This window comes from Perognathus longimembris, chromosome 9 (assembly GCF_023159225.1).
Source record: "Perognathus longimembris pacificus isolate PPM17 chromosome 9, ASM2315922v1, whole genome shotgun sequence".
NCBI lineage: Eukaryota > Metazoa > Chordata > Mammalia > Rodentia > Heteromyidae > Perognathus > Perognathus longimembris.
Window position 1 is genome coordinate 48509164 of NC_063169.1, and position 19092 is coordinate 48528255.

The window sequence follows — 19092 nt, forward strand, 5'->3', positions numbered from 1 at the left end:
GGTTTTGCTGCAAGGTCTACCCTAGCTGTTTCCCTGGCTGACCTCAAACTTATGATGTCCCTTTAGGACCTTTGAGGTAGGTGAGGTTACACACAAATACTGGTTCTTGGTATAGGCCATCACATCTGTTCATATTGTCACTAAACACCTTTCAATATTGAAGGGGTATTTTTGTTGCAGTTTTTATTATTTTTCAATTTAAAAAAATGCAAAGGTAGAAGTAAATTCCAGGGGACAAGGTATCATTTTACCTTTATTCTCCTGATTTCATTCGGTGTCTATAGGTAGCTTTCTAAGATATAAAGGATTGTTTCAATGATTGCTCTGTATTAAATATAATTCTACTATAAAAGAATCTTATCTACAAACTATTTATACATTCCTGTAAGATGTTCTTCCTTCCTTAGGAAAATGTCATAAAGCCTATCATATCCAATATCCTTTATTATATAAGCATGAAAAATACAATGAACTGATAAGGCTAGTTTCAGAATTGACCTTCAGTAAAGAACCACTAACTTTGGGCAAGAAATAGATACATGATATTATTAATTATTGTTGATGTTGTTGTTGTTATCATTGTCATGTGGCTTGATCTCAGGGTTTGGGTGCTGTCTCTCTGAGATTTTACTCTCACACAGTACCATGTCTTGTTTTCTGGTGGTTAATTGAAGATAAGAGTCTCATGGCCTTTCCTACCTGGGTTGTCTTCGAACCACAATCTTCACATACTAACCTTCTGAATAGCTAGGATTATAGGCATAAGCAACCTGCACTCAGATAGGTAAATAACACTATTAATGCTCTTGTTGTCTCTTAAAACATTTGTCCTATGCACATTGGTTTGGGTTAGAATACCACAGATAGTCATGGACCAAGGTCCTAGTATTTTTGCAGGTTTCGGTAATACATAGCAGAGTTAAACTTTTGGGAGAAAAGAAGCATAAATAGCCAGATAACAGAATACATTTTAGAGAAGTCTTTAAATTCTATGTCCAATTTTGAATAAAAGAAAAATATACACAGGAATTGATGCAAGGAAAAGAACACAGAAGCTCTGATGGTCACTAGAGGAACACCAACAAAGTATTAGTTTCTCAAATGAAGTTTCTTTGAAAATATTTATATCAAAATCTGACTTAGTGTGTGTGCATATTTGTAGACACAAACGCACAGGTAAGAAGCTTTCTTATCCACTGCATTCTGACTCTGACTAACTGAAAGGGAATCTGTCTCCCATCCCCTTTGCAGAATTGTCAACATCACACGACTGGAGATTTCTGTGAGCGATGTGCTCTTGGCTATTATGGGATTGTCAAGGGATTGCCAAGTGACTGTCAGCAATGTGCTTGCCCTCTGATTTCTTCCAGCAACAAGTAAGATTGAGACGTGTAACCATATTTCCCACTCAGTAATGCAATCTGTCTAGCACATGGCCTGTCTACAATTTATTTCTTTTACCATGTAAGCAAAAACATTCTCAACTTAAGATAGAGAATTTTTAATAATATAAAAACATGACAAATATATATACATATATATACACATATATAAATTCATATATATTTGTGTTTTAAAACACTGTTCTGAGTAAATAATACTTATTGATTAAAATGTATCAATATTAATGTAGGAGATCTATTTATAAAACATTGTATGACTACAAGTACACATGGTTTTATAAATGTATAGGTCTACTGTTTGTGTATAGTTCTGCCATAGAGTCACCTATGAAAGATTGTTCATGTTCATACTATATCATTTTTATGTCTGTTTCTATTCATTTTCTATATTAGATGTAAGATTGAAAAATAATTATCAAGGAAACAAAGGAAAAATAGCCGAAAGAAAGCAGAATGACTTATTGTTAGGCTCTAAATGTTTTTTTAAAAAGTATCTGCCAGAATTACAACCCCTTTCTATTGAGATGGTCTGAGCTTGGTACCATGGAAACACAGCCAGAAGGGAAAGTGAATGCTGGAATATCTTATTTCCATGCAGCTGTCTGCATGGGTTTATATATTGATGAAAACCCTAGGTGTATTCATTTACCTTTTTGCGAAGACAGTCTATACTTTCCGTGAAGTGATTTATTGACTTCAATCTCTGCATAGTAAAGTCATTTTCCTCTATGAATTTGCCTATAAAATGAAGGAATAGCAGTGAATATAGAGTCAGAATGCTGGACATCTTTTCCCAAACATAAAAAAGCCACAAAACATTACAGATATAGTGACCTCTTCCTCTGTGCCTATTCACTTTGTGTCTTCAGCTTTAGCTTTGTACCTATTCTGAACACATTTGTGCATAAATTGTCTTCTCTGCAAACTCCTTTTTCCTTTGGGCAGAATTACAAATCTTTTGGGGAGTCAGAATATCGATGAGGATATTTTACATGATTTTATCATTTACCCAAGTACCAAATTGTAGATAAGGGAAATTTAATATTTTCATATTTCTTCCCCCCCATCTAACTCTAATGCCCATATTTAAATAAGAAAATTGTGTATTTCATTGTTTATTAAAGTGTAAACTATTTAATCAAAAAATCAATAGTTAATGAATAGTTCACTGTTGGGTAGAGTACAACAAAATTTACAAGGATAAAAGAGAAAATTCTGCCATTTGGTAGAGAAATCCCCTATAAAATGTAAAGAGAATTGAAAGGCAAACTTTAAATCTTGCAAACTTCACGCACATTTTAAAAGCAATAGTAGCATATATAAAAGATCATCAATGACAGATTAAGTATTTTTACAAGTGAAGACAGTAGGAAATTATGACATTAAAAGTTTAGAAGTTCAGAGATGTTCAAAGGCTAGTAAGTAATAGAGTCTAGAGAATGGAATTTAGATAGAATTTTGTAATTACTGATGAAAATGAATGGAAGAATGAAGTCCATATTGCTAAAACTCCTTGAGTACCAGTCTAAGAAATTGCTATTTAATTTTCCATATAATAAGAAGCTGCACATTTTTAACTATTCTTGAAAAAAGAGGTTAATATGATCAGAACCACATTTTGAGAAGACTATTATAATAGAATTGGGTATGATGAATTGAAACAGACAGAGAAGAAAAGCAATGAGACCAATTAAAAATAAACTATTGCACTATACAAGGAGACAGATAATTAGAACCTAAAGATAGGTAATAGTAATGCAAGTGGAGCATGGGGCTGAATGTAAGGATGTTGTCAAATACAACTCTACACAAATGATCACTAATTAGATGAAAGAGGTGCAAGCAAATGCTGCAATTGAGAGTTGAGGTTTATAGCCAGATTACTTCTCCAAATGATGGAGCAATAATCAGAACAATGGAGATCAGGAGGGAGATGCTGCAAAAGAAAAGTAATTTATGATTCAAATAGGTTCAAATTGATATGAAAGGTATACCTGGATGGAAATATGCAAATGACCATAGGAAATGAAAATCTCAAAATTGAAGAAGCAGATGAAGGGGAAACATTATGTTAACAAATGAATTAACGTCAGGTAAGATTTCCCAGACTAATGTAACACAAAGGGAGCACATGGAAAGAAGGCAAGTCAGCACTTCCTTTGTTGAAAGCCCAGAAAAACATGAAGAGATCAGACAGAGCAAACTGGAAAGAAGGGCAATAGTCAATAAGCACCCAGGGAAAGAAGAGCAATAGTCAACAAGCACCCAATGCTGCTGTCTCTGGGGAGACTCAATAAATATGGAGGCAATTAACAAGGAGGGTCACTGGTGAAGTTACAATCAGCAGTGGAAGCAGACATGAGGCTGCAAGAGTTTGAGTTGACCGTTTTAAAAAATGTAAAGAATATTAACGTGAAACAAATAAAAATAAATAAAACCAAAAAGCAAAAATAATATTAACATGGTTGGTTAGTAGCAGCAATAAAAACAGATGCACTCTCATTTATGTTTCATATTTGAATTGTGTAATTCAAGTATAATTTAATGCAAGCAACCTTGAAAATATCTGAGTATAAAGTACAGTGACTAATTCGGTGATAATCACTTTATTGATTATAACCACTATAATCAATGTTTCTTAATATTGTTAATTAGTGCTAAAAATGCTAGCATATGGATAAAGAAATGTGAGAGTTTTATATATATATATATGTGTGTTTGTGTATGTTGTATACACATGTATATATGTCTATATATATCCTATTTATGCAGCTTTATTATCTCAGTTTTTCAAAAATTTAATCAAAAGCCACTTACTGGTTTCATCATCTAATGATCTTACCTAAAGAATGGACCATACGAGACCATCTAAAAGGGTTCTCTATGTGGCAGAATGTATTAAAAGGTGAAAGGCAGGAAAACCATATAGAGCAAAGTAAAAAGAATTTCACTGTAGTTTATAAAAGTGGATTCTAAGATGGAGGAGACTGAATAATTTCATTTAATGACATCACTTTATGTAACTTGTGAGAAATAAAGAATGGGAAAGCTATAGGGATTGGTGATCTATTTCCAGAGCATTGGTTGAATTACCCATCATCTTATCTCAAAACAACTGTAGTAATCTTGGAACTGGTTGAACTGGATACATTCACACAGAAAAATCAAACCTTTTTTTTCAAACAGGACATTAGAAACCTAACATAATCTGACTACAGTTTGGTTTCAATTCCCTCTACCCCTTGCTCCATGATATCAGGTTTGGAGTTTCTTTTTTATAATAAATATTCTAGAAAGAAAATCTTTGTTCTACAAATTCTCTGAGACAGACACTGGAGAAATTAAATCCATTCCTTAATGGCCCATTTTAAAGGCCAATTATTAGCTAAGGACAGTCTTGCCACCAGTTTTTTTTAATAGCTGTAACATAACTTTTCTTCTTTTTGTATACTGACAATCTTTATTTCAATCTACTAATCTTTCAGAAATTGAACATAATTTACTAATAAAAACTATTCCATCTCAGCACACTAAATAAAAGACAAAGCATCTATGCCCTGTCCTATATTTGTATCCCTCTATCTGATTTATAGAGAATTGTAGGTTCCTTAAAGATAGAGTATTTTATATTATTTTTTATTCAACAAATATTTAATGTGGGTCCAACTCAATGTCAAGCCTGGCTCTTCACACTGAGAATATGTAACCTAACAGAGCAGTCTGAGTTTCCTGCTCTTTCATAGCTGACTTTTTTGTTTGTATGACAATAATAGGTATGTAATGTAACCGCACCTTTTGATAAAGTAGTCAGTGATCTCAAAGAATAAAGGAGGCTGTGCAGATGGAAACTGGGGCAAGCCATTTTGGATATCTGCAGGAAAACAGTCCAGCCTAGGAATAGCACATGCTCCAATCCAGAGCCAAGCTCATGCTTGGCAGACAGCAAAGTTCAGGATATAGTGTACCACAAATGAGAAAGAAGGAGACAGGTAAAGTTAGCAAACTCTGATAACTAAGTATGGTGACAGCAAAGCACCTTCCAAGAGGCAGAGGTGGTATTGGATAGGATAAATCAATGATGTCATTGATTGTAGTACCAGAGGCATTTACAGATAAAGTATGTGTCTAGTACTTTTATGGCTCATGTCTAATTATTAAAATTCTGAAAGATATTAGCCTATTTAACATGATGTGTACTAACCTCCCAATAACTAACCAATATTTATAGACACCATTTTTTAGTATTTTATCATATCTTACCCCTTTAAGAACTTCATCAATAACTATATATAAGACATTTGTGATCTCTCTAAAGTTAAGTCCTGCATATTTAATAGGAGTACTGGAATTTATCAAGTAAATGAGATAAAAGACTTTTTTTCCTTTCTTTTCTTTTTCTGATTCAAGCTTCAGCCCGTCGTGCATCATGGAAGGCCTTGATGATTACCGGTGCACTGCTTGTCCCCGGGGATATGAAGGGCAGTACTGTGAAAGGTAATAGCTATCATCACACATAGATGCCATATAGTAAAGGGCCACAATAGAAAGATAGTATTTAATAATTTCATTGCTTCTATTCTCCAGAAGCTTGAATCAGATACCTTCAAAACTATATTTACATATTTATTCTTGCTCCCAAAGAAATTTGTTGACTTTCATGTTGTCTTCAGACTTTCTTGAAAAATCGAAATTATTTTGTAATTATCTTATTTATGTTGGGGCATAGCTATCCATATATGTAAGTGAGCTTGTAATATATATATATATGTGTGTGTGTATAAATTTCTAAGAAGAAATATTTCACAATTTTCAAAAAATTATCCATAGTTAACAATGATAAGACATAGGCCCTGTATTGTTATGCTAACTCAATATAAAATGCAGTGTAGCAGTAACTGGCCACCTGTCACCTTTGTACAATAGAACTACCCAACAGGGAGAAAACACAACTCAGAAATGACCTCAAGAATTTTTAATTAGTTAGTACTTCCCAAACAATAAAGAGCTTGCTATTTAGCTCTCATTGTTGACAGGCACACCATGATATTCAAAGGCTTCCTTTGTAGTCATAAATGGTAAAATCTGATAAGGTAAGTGTATTCTTATTCAGTTGAGCCCTATTTACAATATAAATGGTAATCTGAGGAATCTGATTCTGGACTGACTATGCAGCCAGGTTATATTTGCACCTTCTGGATATATATTTTCTGTAAGATCCTGGACCTAGATATCCAAACTTGCCACTGCCACTTTCAATATCTCCAACATCACATAGAATAACATTCACCATTAACATGGTATATATCATGTATGCATATATATATATGATAATATTATCATGATTGATGACCATACAAAAATTTTCTAGAAATCCATGGACTTAGTTCCACCAACTTAGTTGAGGGCCATGATGATGTCATGACAGCAGAGTATGTATAGGACATTGTTGGTGGCTTCCCTATGTACTTACATAGAAGTCCTTTTGCCAACAGACAGAACAAACAGGGTTTACTCTGCCTTCCTCTGGTGGCCCATAGGCAATGACTAATGAGTGCAGTGGTACCAAACTCCATCTCCCATGCCTCAAAGCAGAACAGACATTGAGATTTTATTTATTCTCCAGCAGTTTGAGTGTAATCAGGTTGAGCCTGAAAAAGCACCTGAGTTCATACCTTTATTTTGATTTATGTATTTATTTTATATTCTTTCTTTTCCATGCCCTGCTTTACCTACTCCTTTGCTGGGTTGTTTTAGGATTTCTGAATTATAAATCTTTTTTGAAAAAGTAAACTAGCATAATATTTATTATCACAAATTCAGGATTTTCTGAAACATAAGCAACACTGATTATATGGGCAATGATAACATGAAGTTAAGTGGTTAGATATAAGTTTTGAAAATTCAGAAGAAATTTCTGTAGGTTTATACAATCTATTTTCAGGCAGAAATCTGTATGTAGTAACTTTAAAACAAAATATCAGGCTCTTGCATGTGTATAATGGTACCTTAATTTTCTGTGCCAAGAAAAGCTATTGTACTTAAATGCTCACAATATGAAAACTAACAAGATACAATAGAAACCATAATACACATCTACAGTATAAAACCTAAAATCCACAATATGAAATAAAAATATTCAACATAAAATCCAAGAATGTTTTAATTTGTTTCACAGATGCATACATCATCTGGAAATAGATTATAGATTATAAAAATATATGTTTTATGTTTACCAGCATGTTTGGGCATTCAGGTTTAGGCTAATATTTATTTCATGCTCTTGCAAACAATAGTATAATAGCTATTGGAAGCATCTTAGACACCAGCAGTACTATGTATAATAACTTGAAAAATGATTTATAATGTAGCTACATTTATAAATTGGAATTAAACTATCTACAAAAGCATGTGTATAGAATAGACTAGAACGCCATACTAAGATGACACTCATTGTCTTGCAGTGGAATGATTATAGAAATCCATTTTTAGGTATCCATTAATGTTTAATCAATAAGAGTTGACAGTTCATACACTATCAGAGTGAATTGGTTTCAACAGCTTTTGTAGTTCTCACTTGTTGTTATAGCTTTGCATTTATCATCTCTAACACTTAAATGATCACCTTATATTTCCTTGAACAATTGCTTTTATTCAGCTAAATTGAACCAAAGGTCTTAGTTAAATTTTCATTGTAACCTTCCAGATAAATTTGTTCCACATGTGAGAGCTTCTTAACTCATTTACATCACCTTCTGACCTGCCTAAAGTCAGCTCAGGTCTAAAACTGCTTAAGTCGTTTTATGGTCCCTTAAAGTGGAAACCCCTCCCCATACTTTATCTCCATTATTCCTGTAATAAGTCCATTGAAGATTTAATCAATCAGAGCCTGCTTTGAATATAATTATTTCACCTCCAAAGGGTAAGAAACAATTTAAGTAGATGTATTTAATACTTCCATTGAACATTTGTAATTATATCATAGAAAGAAAATAGCAATCGAATATAGAGATGTATAAAGTCCTAATGTCACAGATAGTTTCATTGTGTTCTGTGTTTTCCAACTAGCACAGGATAAATTAACTTTCATAAACAGACATGCAAATCTGTATGATCCCAGACTGCTAAAGATGTTCTTGTATCATCTAAGTAGTTTTTAAACATTTGCCTCCAACCTCTTATAAATTCTCTACTTCTACTCATAGTTACTTGTAAAATAAATAATCTATATATTGACTGTCTTTATGTTGATCATATTTATCACTTATTATCCAATCATGGGCTCTCTAACTACAGACAGGAAATATTTTAATAAATAAGTCAGAGCAGTAGGTAATGTAGGATTATCCTGGGTAAAGCAGAAAGTTATGGCCTTGCTACAATCCTGTAGTTAGCAAATGTCCAATATTATGACCCATAGCAGTACGTACTTCTGTGAATGAATGCATGGAAGAGCTAGTAGATGGATTGAATTTGGGGTTAATCCAATCATATTTCCTTTCTGATTTCTAAAATTTCCTTTCTAGTTTGTCAATATCCTACTTAATAACATAGACCTATTTTCTAGACAAAAAATGAAAAACACAACCTAAGGAAGATGTAATAGAAGATATTACAGTACAATTAAATAAAAAATCTGAGCAACTTGTTGCCATTTAACTTGCCTCTTGTTCCTCACTAGTACAATTAATATATTATATTATTAGGATATTTTGATCTCTAAGATCAATTGCTACTCAGATACTGTAGGATGAAATTTTGAATTCCATCAACTACAACCAGGGCTGGGAATATGACCTAGTGGCAAGAGTGTTTGCCTCCCATACATGAAGGCCTGGGTTTGATTCCCCAGCACCACATATACAGAAAATGGCCAGACGTGGCGCTGTGGCTCAAGTGGTTGCCTAGAGCAAAAAGAAGCCAGGGACAGTGCTCAGGCCCTGAGTCCAAGGCCCGGGACTGGCAAAAAAAGAAAAACATCAACTACAACTAAACCTTTGAAATTTTCTTTCTGGCCATATCAGCTTGGTTTTGCTTCTTTGCAAACAAAGTGTGATATTTACTATGTGACTGCTTATGGGAAAAGGTTTAGTGATCACTGATTGATGGATGCATTGATTTAGGATGGAACTCAGGACTTGGGATATGTTAGCCAAGTATCCTACCACCAGCTACATCTCCAGCCTCTATAGACTCTCCATATCAGTCTTACTTCATTAAGAATGGCATAAAAATCTCTCTCTCTCTCTCTCTCTCTCTCTCTCTCTCTCACACACACACACACACACACACACACACACACACACACACACACACACACACACAATTTTTCTTGAAATCTGACTTGCCAACCCTCTGTCACTGTTTCTCTCCAGGTGTGCCCCTGGCTACGCCGGCAGTCCTAGCAGCCCTGGAGGCTCTTGCCAAGAATGTGAGTGTGACCCATATGGCTCACTGCCTGTCCCCTGTGACCCCGTCACAGGACTCTGCACGTGCCGCCCTGGATCCACAGGAAGGAAGTGTGATGGCTGCGAGCACTGGCATGCACGCGAGGGCACAGAGTGTGTTTGTACGTATACTAACTTGGTCTTTCGTTCTTGAGGTCTATCTTCCATTTCTGCCTTCTTCTGGTCAGGAAGACCGACTTGCTCCTGGGTTCAGTAGCTGCCGCTCCTCTTCGTTCTTTCTCACACTGTCTACCCATCTCCTGCTCTGGCCTGCTGTTTTGCCTCCATCCTGCCGAGCTGAGGATACCCTCTGCCGACGTCAGTCACTCCATTGACCACATACTACAAAGCTTCCAGAGACAAATTTTATTTTAGGTTTTTATCCATCTCAGGGATTACAGGTTTACCTAAACTTGGCACTGCTTTGTGACACATGAAAGATGAAAGTATTATTTTTTTAGAGTCCTTCTCAATTCATAATCAGCTAGACAAGCACATTAAATCTTGAAGAACAGACTTTTCTTTTCCCAGTTTCACAGAAATCCCAGGGCATGTCGCTTCCTAACTTTAAAGTTAGGAAGTATTTGTTCAAGTGTTTCTAAATATTTTTACACGTAGATACAATAAATAGAGAGCAGTTTGCTCCTTTTTTTACTCTCTTTTTGAAACTCATATGGCCTCAGGGAAACCATAGTGAAAGCACGTTGAAATCAATAGTTGAATATAATTCTGGGATCTTATTCCAAACTAAACTATGTCATTTGTAAAGTTGGAGAAAAATTGAACTATGGTATCACTTTCTATAAAGAAATTTCTTTCAATGCCCATTATTTCAATCCTTAACCTATTTAATCACATTTATGCATGCCAGTATGTTTGCCCTTAACATTGTGTGTGTGTTCAGATCTTTACAGTATTTGACTTAGAATGTTTGTTTGTGCTGTCTTTATGAGTTACCTTGAAAGATAAGAATAAATCTTAAAACATACCATGACTCTAAAATTGGGTATATCGGGGAAGATAAGGTTTATAATTTTTTCTATATGTTTTAATATGTTTAATGAAAATCTATGAATATTAAAGTAGATGGAGAAAGAAATTAAGTGTAACTTATCATATGCTACTGATATAGACATGGTTCAGCATTTTCAAGAATGTTAAATAACAGTAATTGAAGGCAAATTCACTTCTGACTTTTGTAGTGGTAAACTAAGAGGGTCTTTCTTGTATGGATTCAAACCATGTCCTAAGAGCTCGAGCTCCTGAATAGCTACCAGCACCCAGCTGAACATGTACTTGAAAGGGAAATTGAATTCTGTTTATCAACAATAACTTCAAATTATTTTTCTGTTGATGATCTCTCCTTTGTTTACCCTTTCAATACCTTTATTATAAGAAAACTCATTCCTAAATCAAATGTGGATGTTTCTCACATGACACCTGTGATAGTAACAAATGTGCTGATTCTCCTCTTACAGTTACACCAACTTTTTTTTTTTTTTTTTTTTTTTGCCAGTTCTGGGCTTGGACTCAGGGACTGAGCACTGTCTATGACTTCTTTTTGCTCAAGGCTAGCACTCTGCCACTTGAGCCACAGCGCCCTTTCTGGCCATTTTCTATATTTGTGGTGCTGGGCAATTGAACCCAGGGCTTCATGTATATGAGGCAAGCACTCTTGCCACTAGGCCATATTCCCAGCCCCTACACCAACTTTTTTTTTTTTTTTGCCAGTCCTGGGCCTTGGACTCAGGGCCTGAGCACTGTCCCTGGCTTCCTTTTGCTCAAGGCTAGCACTCTGCCACTTGAGCCACAGCGCCACTTCTGGCCATTTTCTGTATATGTGGTGCTGGGGAATCGAACCCAGGGCCTCATGTATACGAGGCAAGCTCTCTTGCCACTAGGCCATATCCCCAGCCCCCCTACACCAACTTTTCAATGCTCATTTGTATCTGCTATCTATGTGTTCACTTCCGGTGCTAGGGCCTGGAGTACTATAAAGATTTTTCTTATATAGAATTTCTTGCCTGAACCTCTCTTCTGAAAAGTTTGTAATTCTACTTCTAGATATTTCTTATGCTACCCTCCTTCAGTTTTAGTGACTTTCACTCAATTCTATAAATGTTTCCTCTTACCCTCTTCAAATGAAGAAATATTGCACGGAATATCTTAAGACTTTTCTTCCTTTTGCATCTTGATAACTTCTGCACTTTGGGAAAATGCTACTCTTTCCAATCAATCAGTTTTTGCTACTAGTTTTGAAATGACTCTAGCAGAGTAAGGCACGAGTTAAGACTAAACTCTGACCTATTCTCGGTTCTCTATGCACAACACTGCTATATCCTCAAGCTAAATTAGATCAGGGGGCTGAAGAATACATTTACCCGGCCCGTTGGATCTTGGGCCTCTTTTATTATCTATGATCACAGTGGGATATTATGAGGCCCAACAATTTGAGTTTGGAAGGGACTGGACTAGGGCAAGGGAAACATACACAGTAAGAGAAATGTCTGTCAAGTTGCATTTGAATATGCTACTGACTATAGAGAATAAGATTTTTATTTTATTGATAGGAACAAACTAGCATTTAGATTATGAGCATGAATTACCCAAGAGTTAGTTTTTCTCTTGCTACTTTTCTAGAATACACAATTTAATATGACTCATATCAGAAATTTGTATTTTTTTTAAATTCTCAATGAAGAGTTTCCTAGTGCCCTCAGCCAAGGGTGTTCAAATTCTGGCAGCATGCAACTTTCCTTTTTCTGTTAAAGCAGCTTCCTTATATTTTTTCTTTGTTTGGTTCTTTAGTAAAAGATACTTGGCTATCCTGTCATTAATTTAGTTAGCAATGACCCATGCTACCAATGTGCAAAGCAACTGTCATTGTGATTCTGGATAATTTTTCTGGCTATTAAGGATCAGTCTCAGTGGTCCATATGTCACATTGGGAAAGCTGTTCTCCTAGATTAAGGAATTGCACAATTAAAATGCCATATACAATAAAAGGATGGTCACTATTGACTTTATTTTTAATCAAGCTTTATTTGAAATGCACCTAAATTCTACATTAATTTTTAATTCAGGCTAGACTACAAAAAGTTTTATTTTTCTCTCTCTTAAAGAATCACATGGTAAAGGCCAAAGTTTTATAATCCAACCTTCTCTTTTTCTGTGGCTTCCTCAAATCAGACAGTATCCTCAACCTATGAGGGAGTTACAGAAGGTATAAATTCTAGCTTACTACAAACAAGATATGTAACATTAGATTAGCTAATTTTTCTAAATCAAATTTCATCATCTGTACAAAGGAAGTAAAACACTACATGCATGTGTGTGAAGAATCTACGTGTATTAGATGCTCAATAAATCTCAACCATAGTCATTATCATGGTTGTTTTCAAAGGCATTCATTGAGCATCTCATTAGTTCTCTTGAAATATTTTCTTGCCTTACACTGAATTCCAGTTTCTCATAACTAACTCTGAGGCTAGATTCTTTAAGTCACAGATGGCCACTTTTATGACCATCTTACATTTCAGTTTTCTTTAAGTTTTTCTTATGCCTTATTTGTAGACATGTAAACATATTGATTTTTGACATTTTTTCTCACTTAGAAGATATTGCTGGAACCAGTGACTCATACCTTGTAATCCTACCAATTTAGGAGGCTGAAATCTGAGAATCATGTTTCAAAGCCAGCCCCAGCAGGAAAGCCCATGAGACTCTTATCTCTAATTAACCACCAAAAAGATAAAAGTACAGCTCTGTCTCAAGTGGTGGAATGCCATCTTTAACTGAAAAAAAATGCTAAAAGACAAAGCTCAGGCACAGGGTTCAAGTCCTAATATGGCACAATAAAGAGGTGAGGAGGATATTAGTAATTCTTACCTCACAGAGTTCTGTATCTTAGAGGATGTTCTGAAACTAAAACATAATCTATGCAAGAAATATTAAATAGGTAAAAATTATTTCATTATTATTATTATGATTGTGTTGTTTATAGCTCTTTCAAAATTTCAAATTTTCCATTTGGTATTTGAAAAACTATATTCTCCTGAAGCCATAGAAAAATTGTTTTCACATTTTTTAATGTAATTTTGTTTAGTTTAATTATTCTGCATATTTATACTTCATGACCTGGTACATGGATGAGTTGATCAGTTTCAGGAAAAATCTACAGAACACCCCTCTCCAGTCAAAGATATAGCGGAGACTAAGCATGGTGGTGTACACCTGTAAGTCCAGAACAAGTGAAAATAGTGTAGGATTGCAGTTCAAAATAAGCCAAGCAAAAGTTAGGGAGACCCTACATAAGCTAGATATGGATGGATAGGCTTGTCATTCCAGTTACTAGACAGGCTGAGGTAGAAAGATTGCCATCTGAGGTAGTCCCAGGCAAAGCCTAAGACCTTATCTGAAAACACAGCAAAGCAAAAATGACTGGAGGTATGGTTCAGGTGGTAGTGTGCTTGCCTAACAGATGTAAGGCCTTGAGTCCAAACCTTAGTACTACTACAACTACCATTACTACTACTATTACTTCTCCCCCTCTTCTTAATAGTAGTAGTAGTAGTAACAAGTAACAGGTATAAAAGAAACCTTCTCAGTGAGTCGGAAACAAACTTTTCCATATATATTTACCAATCATCCAGAATAACTGAGTCCATTTTAATAAACACAATATGTACAGTAATCTAAAAGTTTTTTCTTTAAAGGATCAAGAGAAATAAAGAGATGCAAAATCCAATATCCATGATATTATCATTGTCATTCTAAGATGTACATATGTAAAAGATATACTTTTTTGAAATTTATTTATTTATTTATCTTTATTAAAAAGGTGATGGGAAGGGGGGTTACAGTTACCTAAGGTAATGATTACATATGTTTTTAAACTATTGTTCAAAATAGTTCTTAAAAACTATTGTGTTAAAACTATTCGACCAGGGAAGGGAAAGGGTATCTCAGAAACAGCAGGTCAAAGGATGAACTAATACAACAATGACACTCACTTGACATTAGATTGGATAAAAGATATACTTGATACTTAGCTGATTGATCAGAGCAGAAAATTTATTTTATTTATCTTTACCTACATCTGGTTAAGAGGTTTGGCCTTTTCAAAACTGCTCCACATCCTCAGTTCAGCTTCAGCTTCTTTAGTGTGCATACAGCTTTGAATTTTTTGTGACAGTAAGCTAGTAATTATTATGCATGGGGGACTCTGGTGGAAATGCAATCTCTTGTACTAATTGCGAACAGAAAGATCTGTAATATTGGCTGCATGATTTGCCCCTTACACATGCCCAGCTCTAACGATTTGAATTTAGTACTGCATTTGTTAATATTAGACACAAATTTATCCTGACACTTTTACAGGCAAAGCCTCAGAAACACTTAGTCATGTAAAATATAATCATAGTCTTGAAATATTTGCTTTTGCACTCCAGTATTTCAGACAGAATCTCACTTTATAACCTTCTCTGTGTTGCTGAGTCTGACGAGAGTGGTTTGTGGAGGCCATTTGGAATCCTGATTATGAGATAGGTGTTAATTTGAATGGCACCTTTATCAAAGAACTATTGCTTATACAATGTGAATATTCCATATCAATATACACTCTTCAGATCTTTCTATCATAGTAAACAAAATCTACTTCCATTTGCATTCTATATACACCATCTGCTGCCAGATACTTCACACTTTTTGAGGGCAAATAAAAGTAACTTATAGTAAAATTAAAATACTTTGTGTCAGAATAAAATAGCAAACCATTACATAAAGGGCACAGTTTCCCACATATTTAGCCTGATAATTGCTCAAGCTAGACTTGTACTGAAATTTTGGCAAAATCCTCATGGCTCTGTATACATACATCTTCCTGACCCAGTCAGAGAGAGGTTAGTATTTTACTTGGAACATACTATAAAAAAAACTTACCTTGCATTTAACCGAAGTTTGCTTGTATCTGTTCCCCTGAAAGCAAATTCAGAAACTATGAGGCATAGGGTAATAATAACCTTTTAGATACAGAGCAAATAAAATGGAACAAATGAGCGCTTGAAAGAGCAACTAAGTACATTTTAATTTCAACAACTGAAGATGAGAAGCCAAACAAACCAAAAAATGTGATGAGAATTGGTAGAAGAAATGAGAAAAACAAACCAGTATTCACCATGCCTCTTGGCATTCTAGCTTAGCAACTTACTCTGCAGTGCATCACAGTAAGTCTTTCTGGACACTGGCTTGTTATGTTTGCATAAAGGGAAAACTCAGAAAACTGTAGGTACGATCCCTGGATATTTCTAAGACATTCTAGTAAATAGTTGAAACCTGTGTTATCAATAAGATGATCTAATTCCTTCTTGGAAATAGATAAGGGATGGGTGGGATCAAGGGGAAAGGTGCAGATGAATGAAGAGAAGAGGGCGAGAAGAGAGTCAAGAAGTCAATGTACTATACATCCTACAAAATTAACAAGAGTGAGAGGGAGGGTGGGGAGGGGAAAGATGGGTGAGAAGAAGGAAAGGGGTGATATTTATCATAAACTGCTTTGTTAAATGCCAACTATTTTGTACAACTACTTAAAGATAACACAAAGAGCTTATTATCAAGCACCATTCAAGACCTTGAAACAACAACAAAAATTTAAAGGCAAGTTACTAATAATTTCCTTGGAATATCTCTTCAAAATATAACTCCACCCCAGAAGTGAGCATGACCTTGATGTGGTCCATAATCTAGATATGTTGTTTCTTTCCTGGGGATGCTTGTGCCTATTTTCTTATCCTCCTTCTCTCCATTCCAGTTTTTTCCTGGACACACTCAACAATGAAATCTTGATGTAGATATCAGAACACCCTACATTCCCTCCCTCCCTCGCTCCCTTCCTCCTTCCCTTCCTTCCTTTCTTCCCTCCTTCCTTCCTTATTTCCCTTTCTCTTCTTTCTTTCTTCTGTTCTTTCTTTTTTTTTTTTTTTTTTTTTTTTTTTTGGCCAGTCCTGGGCCTTGGACTCAGGGCCTGAGCACTGTCCCTGGCTTCTTCCCGCTCAAGGCTGGCACTCCGCCACTTGAGCCACAGCGCCCCTTCTGGCCGTTTTTTTTCTGTATATGTGGTGCTGGGGAATCGAACCTAGGGCCTCATGTATCCGAGGCAGGCACTCTTGCCACTAGGCTATCTCCCCAGCCCCTGTTCTTTCATTCTTCCTTTCCTTCCTTCCTTTCTCCTCCTGTTTCTCCTCCTCCTCTTCCACTTCCTTCCTTCCCCCCTCCTCCTCTCCATCCTCCTCCCCCTTCTTTTCCTTCTTCCATCTTCCATCTTTCTCCTTCCTCTTCCATTTTCCTCTGCCTCCTTTCTCTGTTCCTCTTCTCTCTCTCTTCTTTCTCTTTCTTCCTTTCTCTCTCTCTCTCTTGCTTTCTTTCTTCCTTTCTTTCAATAGTACTAGGGTTTGAACCGAAGGCCCTGAGCTTAAAAAAAGTGTAATTAATGTATGCTAATCAAGAAAGGACAAAAAGAAAGATAATAATGCAAATGTGTGCGGGAATAACTGATAAGGGGTTCAGGTAAAAATAACTTCAAGTCATCAGGGTCTTCACTGAGGAAGTCTCATTTGAACATTTAAAATGCATACAGGGAGCTAAGAGGAGGTGAATGTAATGTGCCCTAGGTTGAAGGGCAGCAAGAAGAAGGATCTCCTCCCAGTTCTTACCCCCTTTTAACATTGCATATCCCTGATTCTCATGTGCTGAAAAGGTTCTAAACTTTTGCTACAAGACAGAATCATCTGAAATTTTTTTGTGTCATCCCTGGGGCTTGAACTCAGGGCCTGGGTGATGTCCCTGAGCTTTTTGGGGTTTGGGAGGTGGGGGGTTGCTCTACCATTTTGAGTCACAACATCATTTCCAGTTTTCTGGTGGTTAGTTGGAGTCTTAAGGACTTTCCTCCCCAGGCTGCCTTCAAACCAATCCTCAGATCTCAGCCCCTTGAGTATGTAGGATTACAGTTGTGATCCACTGGCACCTGGACATCTGTGATCTGATACTTGCATTTCAAATCAGAGTTTCAGGAGAGGTTGAGGCCCATGTATCTGTGTTTTATAATTCTAATATGCAGCCAGAGATGAGAAGAACTGATCTCTAGCAGAACTTTTCCAACATTCCTCAGCATACAGTACCTAGAATCTTTCTCAAAGACTTGTTAATGCATACTCTGAGTAACACCCAGGATTATGCACATCAGTAAGTACGCAGACAATGCCCAGACTGCTGGTCCCAGCATGGCACACAGAACAGCAGTTATCCATGTTACCTACAAGCTTGTCAAGAAAAAAATCAGAAGCCAGAGAATTCAGCCATCTCCCACATCAGAAATCAGAGTATGTGCTAGTCCTCTGTGAGTGCCGCAAGTTCTGGTTCAGAGGCCTACATGCTGGTCTGAATCTGCATTGAGACAGTTTGGCTTTTAACTGTGTCCCAGGTTGGGAGATTTTAGAGTTGTATGTATAAATGTACACAGTTCTGCTGACACTTGCTCCCTTCCTTTTAATGTCTACTTTCTCCTTGCTACTGAATGGAAAGGTAACAAACACAGCTCTAGCTCCACACTTCTCTCTCCACAGCCTCTTGTTCACTTACTTTTGAAGTGCCAGGAGCTTGCACAGCCCTGAAGATGATGCTCTTCTCTTAAAGGCATCACCTGCAAGCAGCTGATTTATTAAGAGCCCTGCTGGGGCAGTTTAGTCCCTCTGAAGGGAAAAGATAACTCACCTCTAACTGCTATCCTATCAAAAAATCACTCTCCGTACAGTTTCTCTTTGTTTACAAGCTATGTTAATGGTTTTTTTTCTCCATTAAGCCACTCAGGGGAGTGCTATTTAGAGAACTAATTGAATTCTTGCCAGTTTGGGGTATGATCCAATTCTGATTCTGATCTCAGTATTTTCCATAGACATATTTTCCTTTTGTCTTACATGTACAATTTTGATACCCTTTACTCATAGGATAGAAAATAGTGATTGCAACTGTCTCAAAAAAATAAAGGCTAAGAAAAGATAAATTGTGGGCTGGGAATATGGCCTAGTGGCAAGAGTGCTTGCCTCATTTACATGAAGCCCTGCGTTCAATTCCTCAGCACCACATCTATACAGAAAGGCCAGAAGTGGCGCTGTGGCTTAAGTGGTAGAGTGCCAGCCTTGAGAAAAGAAAAAAAAAAAAAAGAAGAAGCCAGGGACAGTGCTCAGGCCCTG

The 19092-nt window shown here is 36.1% G+C and overlaps 1 protein-coding gene across 1 annotated transcript in view; it reads left to right on the plus strand.

Moving 5' to 3' along the window:
- The window catches only part of Lama2 (laminin subunit alpha 2), a 547138-nt gene that overhangs the window by 396354 nt on the left and 131692 nt on the right, over positions 1–19092 (plus strand). Inside the window, exons 30-32 of the mRNA XM_048354062.1 lie at positions 1252–1376; positions 5811–5897; positions 9776–9969. Of these exons, the coding sequence (XP_048210019.1) occupies positions 1252–1376; positions 5811–5897; positions 9776–9969 (406 nt within the window). The remainder of the gene's footprint in view (positions 1–1251; positions 1377–5810; positions 5898–9775; positions 9970–19092) is intronic.